General features: G+C 43.9%; 1 protein-coding gene across 3 annotated transcripts in view; it reads right to left on the bottom strand.

Moving 5' to 3' along the window:
- Window positions 1–2,173: 2,173 nt before the first annotated feature.
- The window catches only part of LOC111980466 (zinc finger and BTB domain-containing protein 16-A), a 124,472-nt gene continuing 111,948 nt past the window's right edge, over window positions 2,174–14,697 (bottom strand). For 2 of the 3 annotated variants that reach the window (XM_024011202.2, XM_024011203.2), the window contains exons 6-7: window positions 9,882–10,052; window positions 2,174–7,429 (exon numbers count right to left, since the gene is read on the bottom strand). In XM_024011202.2, coding sequence (XP_023866970.1) covers window positions 7,200–7,429; window positions 9,882–10,052 — 401 coding nt within the window. In that variant the 3' untranslated portion in view covers window positions 2,174–7,199. The remainder of the gene's footprint in view (window positions 7,430–9,881; window positions 10,053–14,697) is intronic. The other variant, XM_024011204.2, reaches the window with a different exon arrangement.

The following is a 14,697-nucleotide window of genomic DNA, read 5'->3' as shown; positions in this document are numbered from 1 at the left end:
AGCGGATCCTTCTGAAGGGAAAGGTCAGGGCATGCATATGCTGCCCATATTCCTCAAAGCATGCTGGGAAGGGAGAGGGCTGCCAGCTATAATGGGGAGTCGAAGGAGAACCTCTGGTCTCTTGTTTGCGCCGAAACAGACGTCGAGTTCTCCTGGCTTTATTAACCTGGTTAGGTCAGCTATAAGGAAGTTGAAAGAAGCGCTCACATCTCTGGGAGGAGAAACAATGGTGACCCCTATTATGCAGGTTGCTATAATACTGTAATACTATATATTATAATACCTGTCTAATGAGCACAGCACTTTGAAATAATAATGTTGAAGTGAATGTGATGGTAGTGGTTTGGAAAATAAGGATGTCTAAGTCTGTTCTGTGGTGTTTGGAGTGTCTAGACAAGTTGCTCATCAGTCTGTTGTGGTGCTGCTCTGAGGTGTAATGTTGTCTGTCCAGTTGGCCCACCCAAACCTTTCAAAGCAACGTGGTTCCAAATAAACAGAGTGAGACAGTTGGGGAAGGAAGAACGATAGAAAGAGGAAAATAGAGCGAGATGGTCCTGTATGGCTCAGTTGGTAAAGCATGGCGCTTGCAAATGCCAGGATTGTTGGTTTGATTCCCGGGGCCACCCATACGTAAAATGTATACGCGCATGACTGTTAGTCGCTTTGGATAAAACCGTCCGATAAACGGCATATACATAAAGAACAATATTATATATTCGAGAGAGAGGAAGATGGATAGAAAGTGAGCTGCGTCATAAGGACTAAAGCTCAGCTAGAAAAGGTAGCTCAGTTTGGTTAATGCCATGTTTGTATCTCTTCCTACAAGCACAGAAAAGCAGAACCATTTGTGTCTCGCCTCGTTTCCCCTCTAGCAACGATCAGGGCGGCAGGGCGGCAGCAATAATGGCTTGCGCCCTGCATATCTAATGATAGCATTTATGACCTCATAATGGGAGAGGAATATAGGACAGACATGGTTGGTGAGTCAAGCACCGACACGTTCGGTTCCATTTCAACAGACTACTGTCTCTGTTAGAAAATGTCTATCTGGTCATTCAACATGCGGAACACATCCACCCATGGCACTACTGTCTGCTAACTGGTAGATGTATTCCAGACACAACACTGGCCATGTTCTTACTCAAGAGGCTTTTCGCTACAGCTCAACAGCAGGGGATGCTGCTGTGACCAACACAAATGACCTCTTCAGATGCAGTGTAACATGGCTTCGCATCAGCCTCCTGTAGTGGATCATCTAGTCAGTGCTGCACTTAACAGCCCACTCACACTATATCCAACAGAGCTCCGGTAGTGGAGAGCCATTTCAAAGCAGCCACAGGGAATATAGGGACACTAGTCAAAGAAGTGGCAGCTGCGGCATATTACTCAATTTATTGGACTTGATTTAATACCTTCTGCTTCGCAAGGCTTTTCTAGCATTAGGGGACTTAAGTGACTAAAGGCATATAAGACCTGGGCAGTGAGTACAATATGTGTCTTCCCCATCACCAGTGTAATATGGTACTACCTCCGTAGCCCAACTGACTTATTCAAATCACCGTAATTCCAGTTCCTCTGGTGCTCTTAAAGAAATTGACAAAAGGGGTGACTGAGGGGTGAGGATCAAGACCAATATTTTTTTGGTGTGCAGAAAAAAGTGGGATGTGTAGAAGAGGAGAGAAGTGTTGAATGAGAAAAGCTGCTGCATTCAGATGTGAGAGGAGGTGAAGCTGGGCAGAATCTCACGGGGGAAGGTCTATGCATCTTCCTTTTTCAGCCGCAGCATCAGTCTTCCAAGAGACTTCATGGTTGTTACCCGTTTACAGAGATGCTTTTGAAAGCCCGGCGGCCGACGCTCTTGGAACTCTCTGGAATGGAAAACAGTGAAAGTGACGACGTACACTCTTAAGCAACACACACAGACAGATGCACTCACATACTCACAAACACACAAAAGAGCACACATGTAGACAGCCAGACAGACACTCACAGTTCTGCATAACAAAACATACCTGCTGTATGGCTCTCCAACATGCTGTGTATTCTGTAAACCTGTAATTATTCTTAGCATCAACAACGTATGGTAGGCACCTGAAGAGTCCACATAGTATATCAGGAATGGGTCACCCAGAAAGAGAAGGGAAGCACCACATTAGAAAACAGGCAGACAAACTCAAGTCGATTTTTTATTTATTTTCTAACTGCAGATTGAAGGTATACAACTGAACATTGTTATTTTTCATATGAGACTCATAAATAAAAATACAAAAAATGTTCACTACAAAACAATCTACTGTTAGTAGGATGTAAAAAATATTATCTTTCACTATCGAAGGCACAAAATGTACTTAGTGACAACATGGAGAAGAAAACCTGCAGCATTTAATCTCTTTTATTTTTTTWATTTTTTTTTACACTCCATCAGAGAACACTGAAATGTTACAAAGAGATGTGTCTGATCCTAAACTGAAAGAAAAACCACTCTAAATCAACAGACAGATGCTGGGATCCGTGGCACAACTCACACATGGGAAGCAGGATCACAGACACAGCACGTCGCTGGAAAAGACAAAGGACCTTTGCAAAGCTCTAATGCAAATGAAATCATTTTTATACAAATGACAACAAAAAAAGAGAAAAATAAAATAATAATTGGGCACCTTCTAAGATTAGGCTAAGGTTAGGTGCTGAGGTAGACGAAAACTATAACAATTCAAATCATAAAAACACTATTTTCTTAATACAGAGCAACTCGACTGGCACTTGTGCTGTCACAACAAGGAAGAAAGAAACAAAATCACAGACAAGCCAGAGAAAGACAGAGAGAAAGCTTTGTTACATAAAAAGCTTTGTAATGCTTGGTCCGACAGGGCAATTGGTCCTCAGTGCCAATATAAAAAAAGACAATGTTTTGGTGCTTTGTTACTCAAACAGTTTAGTTTAGACCTCAAATGGCACATGCATGGCAACACTGCATAAAATGGCTACTCGTTCTAGAACACCACACTGAAACACAGAGTGCCTACTCCAGGGATGCCATGATTTCGTACAGCTTTAAAAATATATTTTTTAAATGCAAATTTCAAAAAACAAGTACTTAATAACAGAAAAGTGGTAATGTTAAGCTGGGGCAACACTATGGTTTTGACAAGCTGCCAAAGTGGTTGGAAGGACATCAACTGCTCAGCAAACCTGTTGCTGACAACAAAATATTATCAATGAAAAAACATACTTTGACTTTGATTTCCAAAATGAACAGGCAAATGTCCTTCAGAACAGATTGAAAAAGAAAAATGCATACTATTTCCATGGCCCGGGACTGTTCTGTCATTTTTAAATCTTATACTGACATGCTTCATTGTCTGTATTTTATGGACATTTTTCTTCCTTGCTTTTTGTGCGTAAACGAGTTACATTGCTTTTGAGTGTCAATTACAGACGAAAAACTAAAAACTAAACATCAAAAGGTGGTTTGCCCACTACCAATTTTAGGCTAAAGCAGTCCTAGATGACAGCTCCTTTTTGATTCTAAATCAGAAAATCAGGTCATCTCAAATCGTCATGACATCCCTAGAGTGCTGGAGACACCATTTATTATCTTCTGAAAGTACAGAAACTAAGCAGATATAGATGGACATTTTTGTTGAACAATTTCCATTTTAGGCACAAAGATATTACAGAAACATCAGAGTAACATTGAGGGAAGAACTATATCAATACCAATGTATTTTCTTTCAACATGTCGAGAGAAAAGTAGCAGAGCATTGTTTTTATTTTGTATCTGATCTGATTAGTGCATTTTTCATTAATACACGCACGCGGATACACACTTTCATTTATGCGCGCACACACACACACACACACGCACACACACACACACACACACACACACACACACACACACACACACACACACACACACACAAAAAAGTATAAAACATTCAGACAAAAATAAGAGCATGTGATTGAATACCTCTAGTCATTGAAGTGTGATGTGATCGTTTCAGGCTCTCTGGCCTGCCACTCTGAATGGTGACTGAAGTTATTATTATAGTGGATGAAAATTGGACGAGGGAAACCCCTCAGCTCACAGTGTTGGAGAATCAGTGGCAAGACAACCATGGGCCACTATGACCATGTCATCCTTTTTTTGTCACTTCAAGTACAAAAACTAAATGTTGGCAATAAAATTGTGAGTGACGTGTACTAATTGATCGACGGCAGCATCCCAGCCATCCATTTTGAATGATCTCTTTTATTTTTTTTGGCAGATTTAGTCCTTCACCTACAATGCATTGACATCCAGAAAGCAACACTTACTACAACATGTTCACACATACACACACACACACACACACGCACACACACACGTCCAACATTACCAAAGAGGAGCAAGGCAAAAGATTCAAAACCAGAGGAAAAAAACTAGGTAAAAAAAAAAAGAAATACAAATATTTGCCCTGCTGAAACTCTCGACAAATGGAAAGGGACTGACACCGAATACAAAAATATCACAATTTTTATATATCAAACTGCCTCTGTTGGCTCTTGTTCAGGAATACACTCCTTTGAGAGAAATTGTCGACCAAGAGGATCTCTTTTTTTCTAACCTTCCTTTCTTCTTTGATTACCACCTGCAGTCCCAATTGTCCAGGGCACACTACCTCGCTGTGTACATGACCTTCTTTTTTTCACATTACAAAACTACAATTCTATTCACATATTTTCAAGTTTAATGCTTTTTTAAACTCTCTTATAAGTACTATTTCTTCTTCTACTGCGTTCATCCCTCTTACCCCATACCTTAAAGTTTTCTCTGCTCTTAAGATTACTGTAAGGGGGGGACGGACGCGGACTGTAAGAGAAGAATAAACACTTGTTTAATTTTCATTTTTTTCTAACAATATCTACCATCTCTTACCCTTTATATAAATGACACTTACAGATGTGAAAAGACAATAAATCAACACTTGAAAGCATGAGATGAAGTTGCAATGATGCAATAATGCAAAACACACAGAAAATAAATGTGCTTTTGCAAAAATTTAAACAAAACAACTTAGAGGTAGCTTTTAAACAATGACCGACCCCACCAGCTTTTCAACAAGCAAGGTTCATAAAAAAATACCAAGTTTGGTAACAATAATGCACAAAAATACACAACAATAAAAATCTCTTTTCACCGTGGCACTTAATTTTCGCGTACACATTGCTTTGTCACATCTCCCTCGCGTAACAACGCAGCTTTCTGACACACACACACCAAAAAAACTATTAAAAAACAACACAAGAAATAAAAACACAAGCACATGAGGTCACAAAAAAACGAGGTAATTCAAGTACAATGTGCTGAGCTAAATCAAGACATAATAGGAAACAGAGACAAAGCGAAGGAACAAAACCATATATAAAGAGTTGATTTATTCTGTATTCTTACTGGTCGCCCCCTGGGCTGGGCAGGCCATGTCTCGTCCAATCAGTGAAGCCCCCCACCCCCCTCTCCCGCTAATCATTCAGATATGTGATTACCATGGTAACACTGAACTGACAGTGGTGCTCATAATGTCTTCATTATGCTGCCATATGAACAGATATAATGCTTGTCGTAACAGGTTCCGACAACTTATGACAACATATTTTACACTTATGACAACTGATATAGCACTGTTACAATTACGCATGAAACACAATTTTCCACCTGGTGTCACATGTATGGTTTCACGCGACATAACAGTATATATGTCCTGTTATAACAAGTGCCATATCTCCTTATAATTGCATTATGAAGGCATTACGAACACCCCTTGGAGCAATCCACAGCAGCCTTTGTCATTTTGGTCTCCATCACAATGGCATATAGAGATTATGAGATTATTAATGTGAGAAAATAGTTAAATGTTATGAGTCAGTCCATGTACTAAATCTTAGTGTAATTGATGATAATCTGGTTAAACGTATATTAATATCAGTCCAGTATCTATAGCGGGAAAAAAAATGTAACATCCCCAGTTAATGCTGTATAGAGATTTATGGTTTAAGAGATAAAAGAACAGCGGCTTCGCAGCGAGCAAACCCCTCAAAAATATATCTGATATAAACATCAAACAGAGACTGTCGTCGTAATGTGTCTTTACCTGTGCAATGAAGCTATGATAAACTATGATGCGGAGCCAAAGATACCGAGATGAAAAAAGTGACAGTCATGGTTCGACTCTCGAGAGGCTCCGTTGAAACTCGACCGATATGGGAATATCATCCTCTGTTCATCTCCCTTGCTGTACAAAAGACAACCCTCTGCGTGGGTACGAAGGTGTTGTGCCCCAATCAAATTCAACTTCGCTTCTGCTGATGCAGTACAACAAATGGTGCTATTTTTCCATAGGGCTGGCTGAAATGTGCCACATGGTCTGGCCCTTAGGCTCTGATTCTCGGGGGCTATCTGAATGGCACTACGCCACTATAGGGGTCTAAGTGCTCTGTGCCACCAGGTCTGAATAACCCATTTTGGAGCACTCTGCTAAACAATGGGATGGGTAGGGGCCAACTGCGACATGTTCCTCAAGCAGAACATGACTTGGTGTCCAATCTAATCCAATCAAATCAGGAGGGGATCTGTAGTACTGTGTCATGGAACGAGAGCATTGACCCACCCAAGTTACAGTAGGATACAATTCCATTCCAGAAAAGGTGAGGGTGTCAAAACTACATTTAGGGATAACCAGTGGTCAAAATGATGGGGAGGTGTGGGTTCAGATAGCCTTTGAGAATCAGTTCAGTTCCAGGTGTGGCTTGGGTGACATCTCTCAAGTCTGTGGGTATACTTAAGGACAACTCCATCGACGCACCGATGGGTTCTGTGTTAGGCAATTTGACAACTCGAAACAAAACATACATAGATGTACTGAACGACATATGAATTTTAAGGGGAAATGTCCTCTCGGTCAGAACCACAGTTTTCCTCCGCCTAGCCCAGCCCTTTTCCTCACTGTGTCCACATTTGCCCTCTGCTCATTCGCTCTCTTCGCATTCAAAAACCGCCTGTGCTTCCATCTCATGGATTTTCTCGCTTGACTTCTTCGCCACAGGCCTCGTCCTCCTCCTCCTCCTCCTTCTCCTCATCCTCCATCCTCCCCTTCCTTCCTCAGCCCCATCCTCCTCCTCTGCCCGTCTTCCTTCCCCCGGGCTGTCGTCTGGAGGCCTCAGACGTAGCAGAGGTACAGGTAGGTCTTCTCTATCCTCCAGTCTGGGGGGACGTCTTCGGGCTTGTGGCCCTTCATGTGCTTCTGCATGGCCGAGAGGCTGGGGCAGTACTCAAGGCAGATGGTGCATTGGTAGGGCGACGCGCCGTTGTGGGTGCGCAGGTGTTTGATCATGGCCGAGTAGTCCCTGGATCGCTGGTGGCACAGCTTGCACTCAAACGGCTTCTCACCTGGGGAGGGTGACGACAACAACAACGTCAACAAGAACAATGTCAGGCTGAGGAAGGGAACTCTATATGACATTGTACACTGAGTGTACAAAACATTAAGAACACCTGCTTTTTCCATGACAGACTGACCAGGTGAATCCAGGTGAAAGCTATGATCCCTTATTGATGTCACTTGTTAAATCCACTTCAATCAGTGTAGATGAAGGGGAGGACAGATTAAAATAGGATTTTTGAGACATGGATTGTGTATGTGTGCAATTCAGAGGTTGAATGGGCAAGACAAAAACATTTACGCGCTTTTTAACGGGGTATGGTAGTACTGCAGGTGCCAAGCGCACCGGTTTGAGTGTGCCAAGAACTGCAACGCTGCTGGGTTTTTCACACACAACAGTTTCCGGTGGGTATTAAGAATGGTCCACCACCCAAAGGACATCCAGCCAACTAGACAACTGTGGGAAGCATTGGAGTCAACATGGGCCAGCATCCCTGTGGAACGCTTTCAACACCTTGTAGAGTCCATGCGCCGACGAATTGAGGCTGTTCTGAGGGCAAAGGGGGGTGTACTGTTTAGTATACATTTACAAGGCAGACTTGAAGTATCAACTATCTTTTAGAGCTTCCTACACTTTTGCTAGCAGGAAGATAAACATATCTAGTGGTCTCAATTAGCAATGACTATCATGTCTATAAAAACCCCACGACCAAATTGAAAAGTGTATGTCATCGTGGATAATGGTATTTCATATAGTGCTGCTGTGCAGAAATGGCTTTAGAATCAATCTCTCAACTGCCCCTATAATGTGCTTTACAAACCAAACCCCTGCATTCAATTATACGGATGTACATTTTGTCACATCTAAATGGCTAACACTTCAATTACAAAAGGACCTATGACATTTTGAAACGCCAAATCACAACTTCAATTTGATTACATTTGATTCTCGGCGGTTCCAAAACCGCTACATTCCTGTGCATGTGATATTCAGGACCAGAACTCCTAAACGTGCAAATGACTAGAGTGATGGCGAGGAATAATCCCCAGCGCTCAATCCGACAGGCGCAAATTAGACATGTAAATGCCGACCTTTACCAATGGCATTTGAAATGAGGTGTCGCATGTGATCGGGGCCGTGAACGACGCCAACGCTCGTGCCACGTTACAGAGAGAGAGGCTTCTTGTTGCTGGCTGCCGATGGATATCTCTCTGATGTGTGTCGCTGCATCTACTCTCATACTTTTCTTTTTTCGACGCATTGGACCTGTCCCCCGTGGGAAGGGGGTCAAGGTTGTGTTTACCCGCCTATGCAAATAGCCACGCCAAGAAGACTGTCATTACGGGGCGTGCTGCCTGCAGAGGCCTCACACGTCAGCAGTGTCGACAATAACCACACTGTAAACAGGGTCGCCTCAGATAACCGGGCAATAATGAATTGCAAATGAGGCTTGGTATTGATCTGCAATTGACAGGTGGGACTCGGGAAGGGGGAGGGAGGGTGGGAGGTTGCCAATGTCGATGATTCATCAAGCGGCTCCCTTTTGTGCGCCGTGGCCTTTGACTGTGAGCTTGTCACTAGCTCTTGTTATCTCCAGTGCGCTCCGGCTCACCGCAAACGAAGGCCCCTGGCCCCCACAAAAGGGGAAAGGGGGGTGGGAGAGAAAAAGCCAATTATTTGACAGGCTGCCTTGATAGTGCGGCTTAACAGCTGGCTTATTGAATGGAAGACGGGGGGTGAGTTTTGGTGGGGGGTTGGAGCGGGTAAAGCTTTGGCTCAACAGCAGCCCTCGGAGGCTAGGTGGTGTGTGTGTGTGTGTGTGTGCCCTCATTGTGGCAACCTGAGAAATCCAGAGTAACAGCACATGTCCCTAATCGTAATGTCTGGGGATGTAAATTCAGCCAACACAAGAGTGACAAGTCCCTGAGACTGACTGACACCTGGTTGACACCTTTATGGAGCTGTAAAGGCCTGGTATCAATTTGGAGGCTCCTCACCAAGGTTCTGTTTCCTGGCCCTTGGAATCATTCATAAAAACAGTCTGCTTATAGTATGCCTTGTAAAAGCAGCAATCTAGTGTACACATTCTACTACACACACTGATCCCAGCCCTTCTTAATGCCCAGTATAACACTATTGAACACATACATTAGATTGCCAATTTTACATACACGTCCCCTCCTTCTGTGTTACAGCACTGAACTCAATCCGTTACGGAGCCGAGGCGGATCTCTAGTGTCTTGACTTAGTGTCCAGTGGGAACTACTGGTAGAAACTATTAGTATAGTACACTAACTCTATTCGTTGAAAGCTCTCCTGTGTATCATAGCTGACATTTTCCCACTGTAACAGAGCTGACATTTCTATCCGTGTTACAAAGCTGACATTCTATTGGCATATTTCCAGTGTAATGGAGTGGATTTTCCTGTCCATTGTGAACCTAACAATGCATACAGTACCTGTGTGCACACGGTAGTGGGTCTCCAGCTGGTGCTTGAGGCTGAACTTCTTCCCACAGCCGTTACATTCGTAGGGCTTTTCCCCGGTGTGGATGCGCTTGTGGCCCTTCAGAGTGCTCTCGTCACGGAAGCAGCTCCCGCAGAACTCGCACTCATATGGATGGTCACCTGCTGAACACGGGGGACAAGGGAAGGGAAAACATTTATTGGAGTCCACTCATATCTTTGTGTTACGGCTGCAAATAGACAAAAAATGTAAATGCCAAAAAATAAATAGACAAATATGTCAATGGACATACAGAAATAATAGAATTACAAGTGGTTTTCTATTCAATGCGAAGATGAATCACGTGACAAATCACACTGAGCTATCAGCGGCAGAACTCAAACATTCTTATTAACACTAACGAGATAGCACCCCTCTTTTTTCCAGTCCACTCTCAAGTTCTCTCTTTTTGTAGGTCAAATTAGAATACTGTACCCTTGCCGCCCTGGTGCCACTCGTGTAATTGGTATTCAGATGTCAATAATCAGGGATATTATGATATGCGGGGGCTCTCTCCAGCGCTCGGCTACTAATTGCTTTCCTGTGTCTGACTAGCAGCCTCCCATACATCATTCGCTCCCCACTACAGATGCGCCACGCTGCCAGGCGTGTAATGTTCTTGATATTTAATGCATTTCACTCAGCCGCTGAAGGTTTAAGTCATCGCCAATGACCTACGCGTTTCATTATCTGGCTGTCCGAGCGGCACCGTGCCTAGGAATAAATTGCATTTCTCGTTATGTACTGTCATGCTCTGGCACCCATCACCCCCGTTAAGAGACAATGTCAATTTCCTCCAGCACGTATTTTCATTGGAGACGCACCCTTAAATGCTATTCACTTTTGGACGTGGCGGCTGTTTGGGGGGGGATGTGACGCCCGGCGAGTTTGACGCTTTCGGGTTGAGGGGATCATTTTGAAAGGGAGGGCAGTGACAAAAAGACAGCGAAAACGTGAGAGATAGAGAGAAAGAGGGAGAATCAAGAGTGGAGGGATGAAGAGAGAAGGGGGAGGGTAAAAATCAATAAAAGTGACAGTCTTTATTTGTCTGCATGAAGTTATCAGTGGCTCCCGCTGTAAGACATTGTGCTCTTTCTAGCGTTTCAGTAGCTGCAGAGATCACAATCCATCACAGAGCGCGGCGGGGCCCGTGCGACGCTACAGGAATAATAATGGAGCTGAGATTCACCTGCCTTTAATTAGAAGCAGGCTGAGCCCCAACCAGACCAATCCGGAGGAGAGCATGCTAATGCTCAGTGCACAGACTACGGAAGGTTATTTACCTTCAAATGCACATAGGCAATGTGTTATAAGTCATACACTACATATATAACTAACACTTCAAAATGTCATTCTTATTAGCAGGGGAGCGGACTTCATTGCTTCCCTCTGAAAAAAGTCAATGTTTGACATGAATAAAAATGCCATAATCACATTGTGTTGTGCAATCCAAATGCCAGGCAGGACTTAATTTTGTCAGGAATCCATTAGCTCCCGGGCACTGGAGATGCAGCATCGTAAATCAGAAGTCTCTCTCTCTCTCTCTTTCAATGCCTGTTGGGATCTAAGACACAATGCCTGGGGTCTAATGACAGCGAGGGGGCACAGATGAGGACCCAGCACACCGAGGCAGAACCGTGGTATGGGAGTGGACCCTTGGGTACCCCGGGCACTGCCACCTGCGTTTCCATGCCCCCTGGGGGTGCTGGCGCGGACAGTGTACCTGCTGCCTCGACACCTGCTGCCTAGCCCCCCTCTCCCCAGGCCCTGGCCAGGGCAGGTTCATTATGCTATAAGCGGCTGTAAATCAGGGGGCTCTGTCACTGCCAGGGCCATCTCTCTCTCTCTCCTTCTCCCTCTCTAGCCTGGCGCTATCAAACAGCTGCAAACACAAAACACCCTGCTGCAAATGGGCCCCTAGTTAAAAAACAAGCGGCCGCTGCACAACAACGGAATATTAACGAGGGCCTGGGCCGCAGCACGCGTCTGCAAGCACGGAGGGGAGGGAGGATGGAGGGAGTGAGGAAGGACAGAGGAGGCTGCCATGACTGCCATCATTATGAGCCCCCATTGTACAACAGTGAGTCTGTGTGTGTGTGCAGCCTCTCGTTTCAGGGACAGTGTGATGGAGGGAGAGAGGTGAAGTAAGAGGGAGAGGGATAGACAGCGTATCAAAGAGAATGAAAATGGGGAGGGACAAATGAAGAGAGACAAAGAGGAAGAAGTGAGAGGGAAATAGGGAGGAGAGAGAGAGACTGTGGGGTTAGCCTACCCTTCTCCAGGGAATAAATCATTGGGAGATTGATACACTCACTGTAATAAGCATCATTAAATCGGTTGCCTCTCTCTGTCCTCAATACTGAATCAATGTCAAAACAGTAGGTGACATCAGCGAAGCTGCTTTCTAAAGCAATCAGTTTTCCCGAAACAACCTCTGTATCAAGCATGCTAATACTGTGTATATTGTACTCGCTCTAGCTATTGTGCTTGCAGCTGCGAGGTAGAAGGCAGAAGACATGAGGGAGATGACGATGGTCTTGTTGGAAAAGGGCAGCCAACAGATGGACTGCTTGACTATTGCGCTCTTCCAACAAGTAACCTACTACTGCGTAGTACACACAGAAACATGAACGAGATTATTATATCATCAAAGGGCAAATATATTTAAGAATTGCCAGTTATTTCCATTTTCTGGAAATTAGGACTTATTTTTGGCGACATGCGTCTTGCCGACTTTTTAATCCCTTGACAAAGGCCCCCACATAATATTAAACGGGTGCTTGCGACTGGCTCATTGTAATTTAATACACGCCTACGGAGGATCAGGTTCAAAGCAGCGAGACACTGCTGCCTCACTGCCCGTGTCTGGCTGCAGCTGCCGAGATGGGGATTGGGATGACATTTCAGCAAGTCGTGCGTGGGGACCGTCCACGTGTCCTCTCTCGATGTTTGCAGTGAAAGCAGAGTAGCAGACACACGGGTACAGTATACAGGACCGCCCCGTCTTGTCACTCGCGCTAAAATGCAGCGCCTCGGCTTGTAAATAGGCCGGCTGCGCTCATCTCGCCYCATTCATTTCAATTATTTATCCGTGAGACTGAGCTAGATCAGCTCTGACAGTGAGGCTGTTATTTAAGGTCGCAGAGAAAAAAAGGGATGCGAGAGAGAGCGGCCATCCTTTGCAAGCGAAATGGGATTCATTTCCATGTTCTCATATTCTGTCAAGGTAACAGGGGCTTCTCCCTGAATCACCTCATCCATCAGGCTATTTCACTCTCCAGCCTTGTCCTATCACAACATATAGTATTAACATGGCCTTTCCTCACTAACAAACCAGCCTTGAGGTAAATAGCAGCTCTGTTTGATCATGGCATATATTCATTCAGCAAATGACCAGATCACCCTGTTTGTTCAGCCAGCCATGCCAATAGTATACTAGCCTACTAGGAAGTAGAAAGTGTCTTTTTGAGCCGGGATAACATGATTCCTTCTAGGAAGAAAACTTGAAGTGGGTTAGATAGGCCTAAATAGGAAACAATGTTCTGCAGCCAGAGCCATGAACATGATGCCGTGTGACACATGCTGTTGCCCTGCAGGCTCCACACAGTTTAAACCCAGGTTGACGTTTATTGGGATGAATCCTGTCCTGGCGCCAGGCCTGAGCGATTTCCACTCGATCGGCCACAGCAAACTCAAAATTTCCTATATTGTAAAAATGTATGAAACCAAATTTAGATATTTTTTTTCTTAATATAAAGTTAGGCATAAAGTTAGCAGGGTGGTTAAAGTTAGGGTTAAGGTATAAAATAATATTTTATGACTGTGGCAGTGCCAGCTAGTGACTACCCTACAGAGCTGCCTCCAGTACATGAGTCATCCCAATAAATGCCAACCTGCATCTCTAGACTGATAATACTGCATTGTGTTCTTCTTTCTGTTGGGCTACTGAGCCATCGCTACTTGTCAAATATACTGTCACCCATGTCTGTTAACGGGACAGCTCATCACGCCTTCATAAGAAATATGGATCCCTTTACAGCTGTTGACCTGAGGGGATTGTTTTGACAACCTTTTCCCTGTACGTCGTTAGCAAGTCTATGGCTTGCTTTCACCTGGTTTGGGATATATGGTGCCCTACTAGACATAATTGGTTGCCACAACATAGCCAAATTATCTTGTCACATCGTAAAAGTCAAATTATTACCTTTCCCAACATCACAACAATAGCTAGGTTTCCATCCAATTTGACAGATTTTCATGCAAATATTAAAACATCTGTTTAAAAAAATGCAATTTTCACACCAGAGGTTTGTTTCCATCAAACAGACTTGTTGCGGACAAAAAGCAGTGCATGATGACGTAATGCACATAAAAAGCACTTTGTCGTATAACTTTTAATTGACCAAATAGAAAAACCTAAGGTAATATGGTTCCATCCATATTTGATCAATATTTTCGCATAAAAGCGTTTCCACCACAATTGCTGCAGAATTAATTTGACACAAAAAGCTCCCCACCATGTCGAACGAACAAATTGTCTATTTACATTTGTGAAATTGTACCGACACTTCCTGTTTCCATAACAGCTGTCGTGATTTTTCCTTTTCACACGACATGACTTTACTCACATAACAAGGTTGGATGGAAACGTGATTATTGCACAAGGTAATGTCTTGACCAACCTTCCCACAATCGTTCTGCAATGTTGTGTGACGGTGTCCTGTTGTTAGTAGGATAGTCTGAGAAGGAGTTGGAGTTTACTGTTTATTG

This window comes from Salvelinus sp. IW2-2015, linkage group LG20 (assembly GCF_002910315.2).
Source record: "Salvelinus sp. IW2-2015 linkage group LG20, ASM291031v2, whole genome shotgun sequence".
In the NCBI taxonomy this organism is placed as follows: domain Eukaryota; kingdom Metazoa; phylum Chordata; class Actinopteri; order Salmoniformes; family Salmonidae; genus Salvelinus; species Salvelinus sp. IW2-2015.
This window is presented reverse-complemented; position numbering and strand designations above follow the sequence as displayed.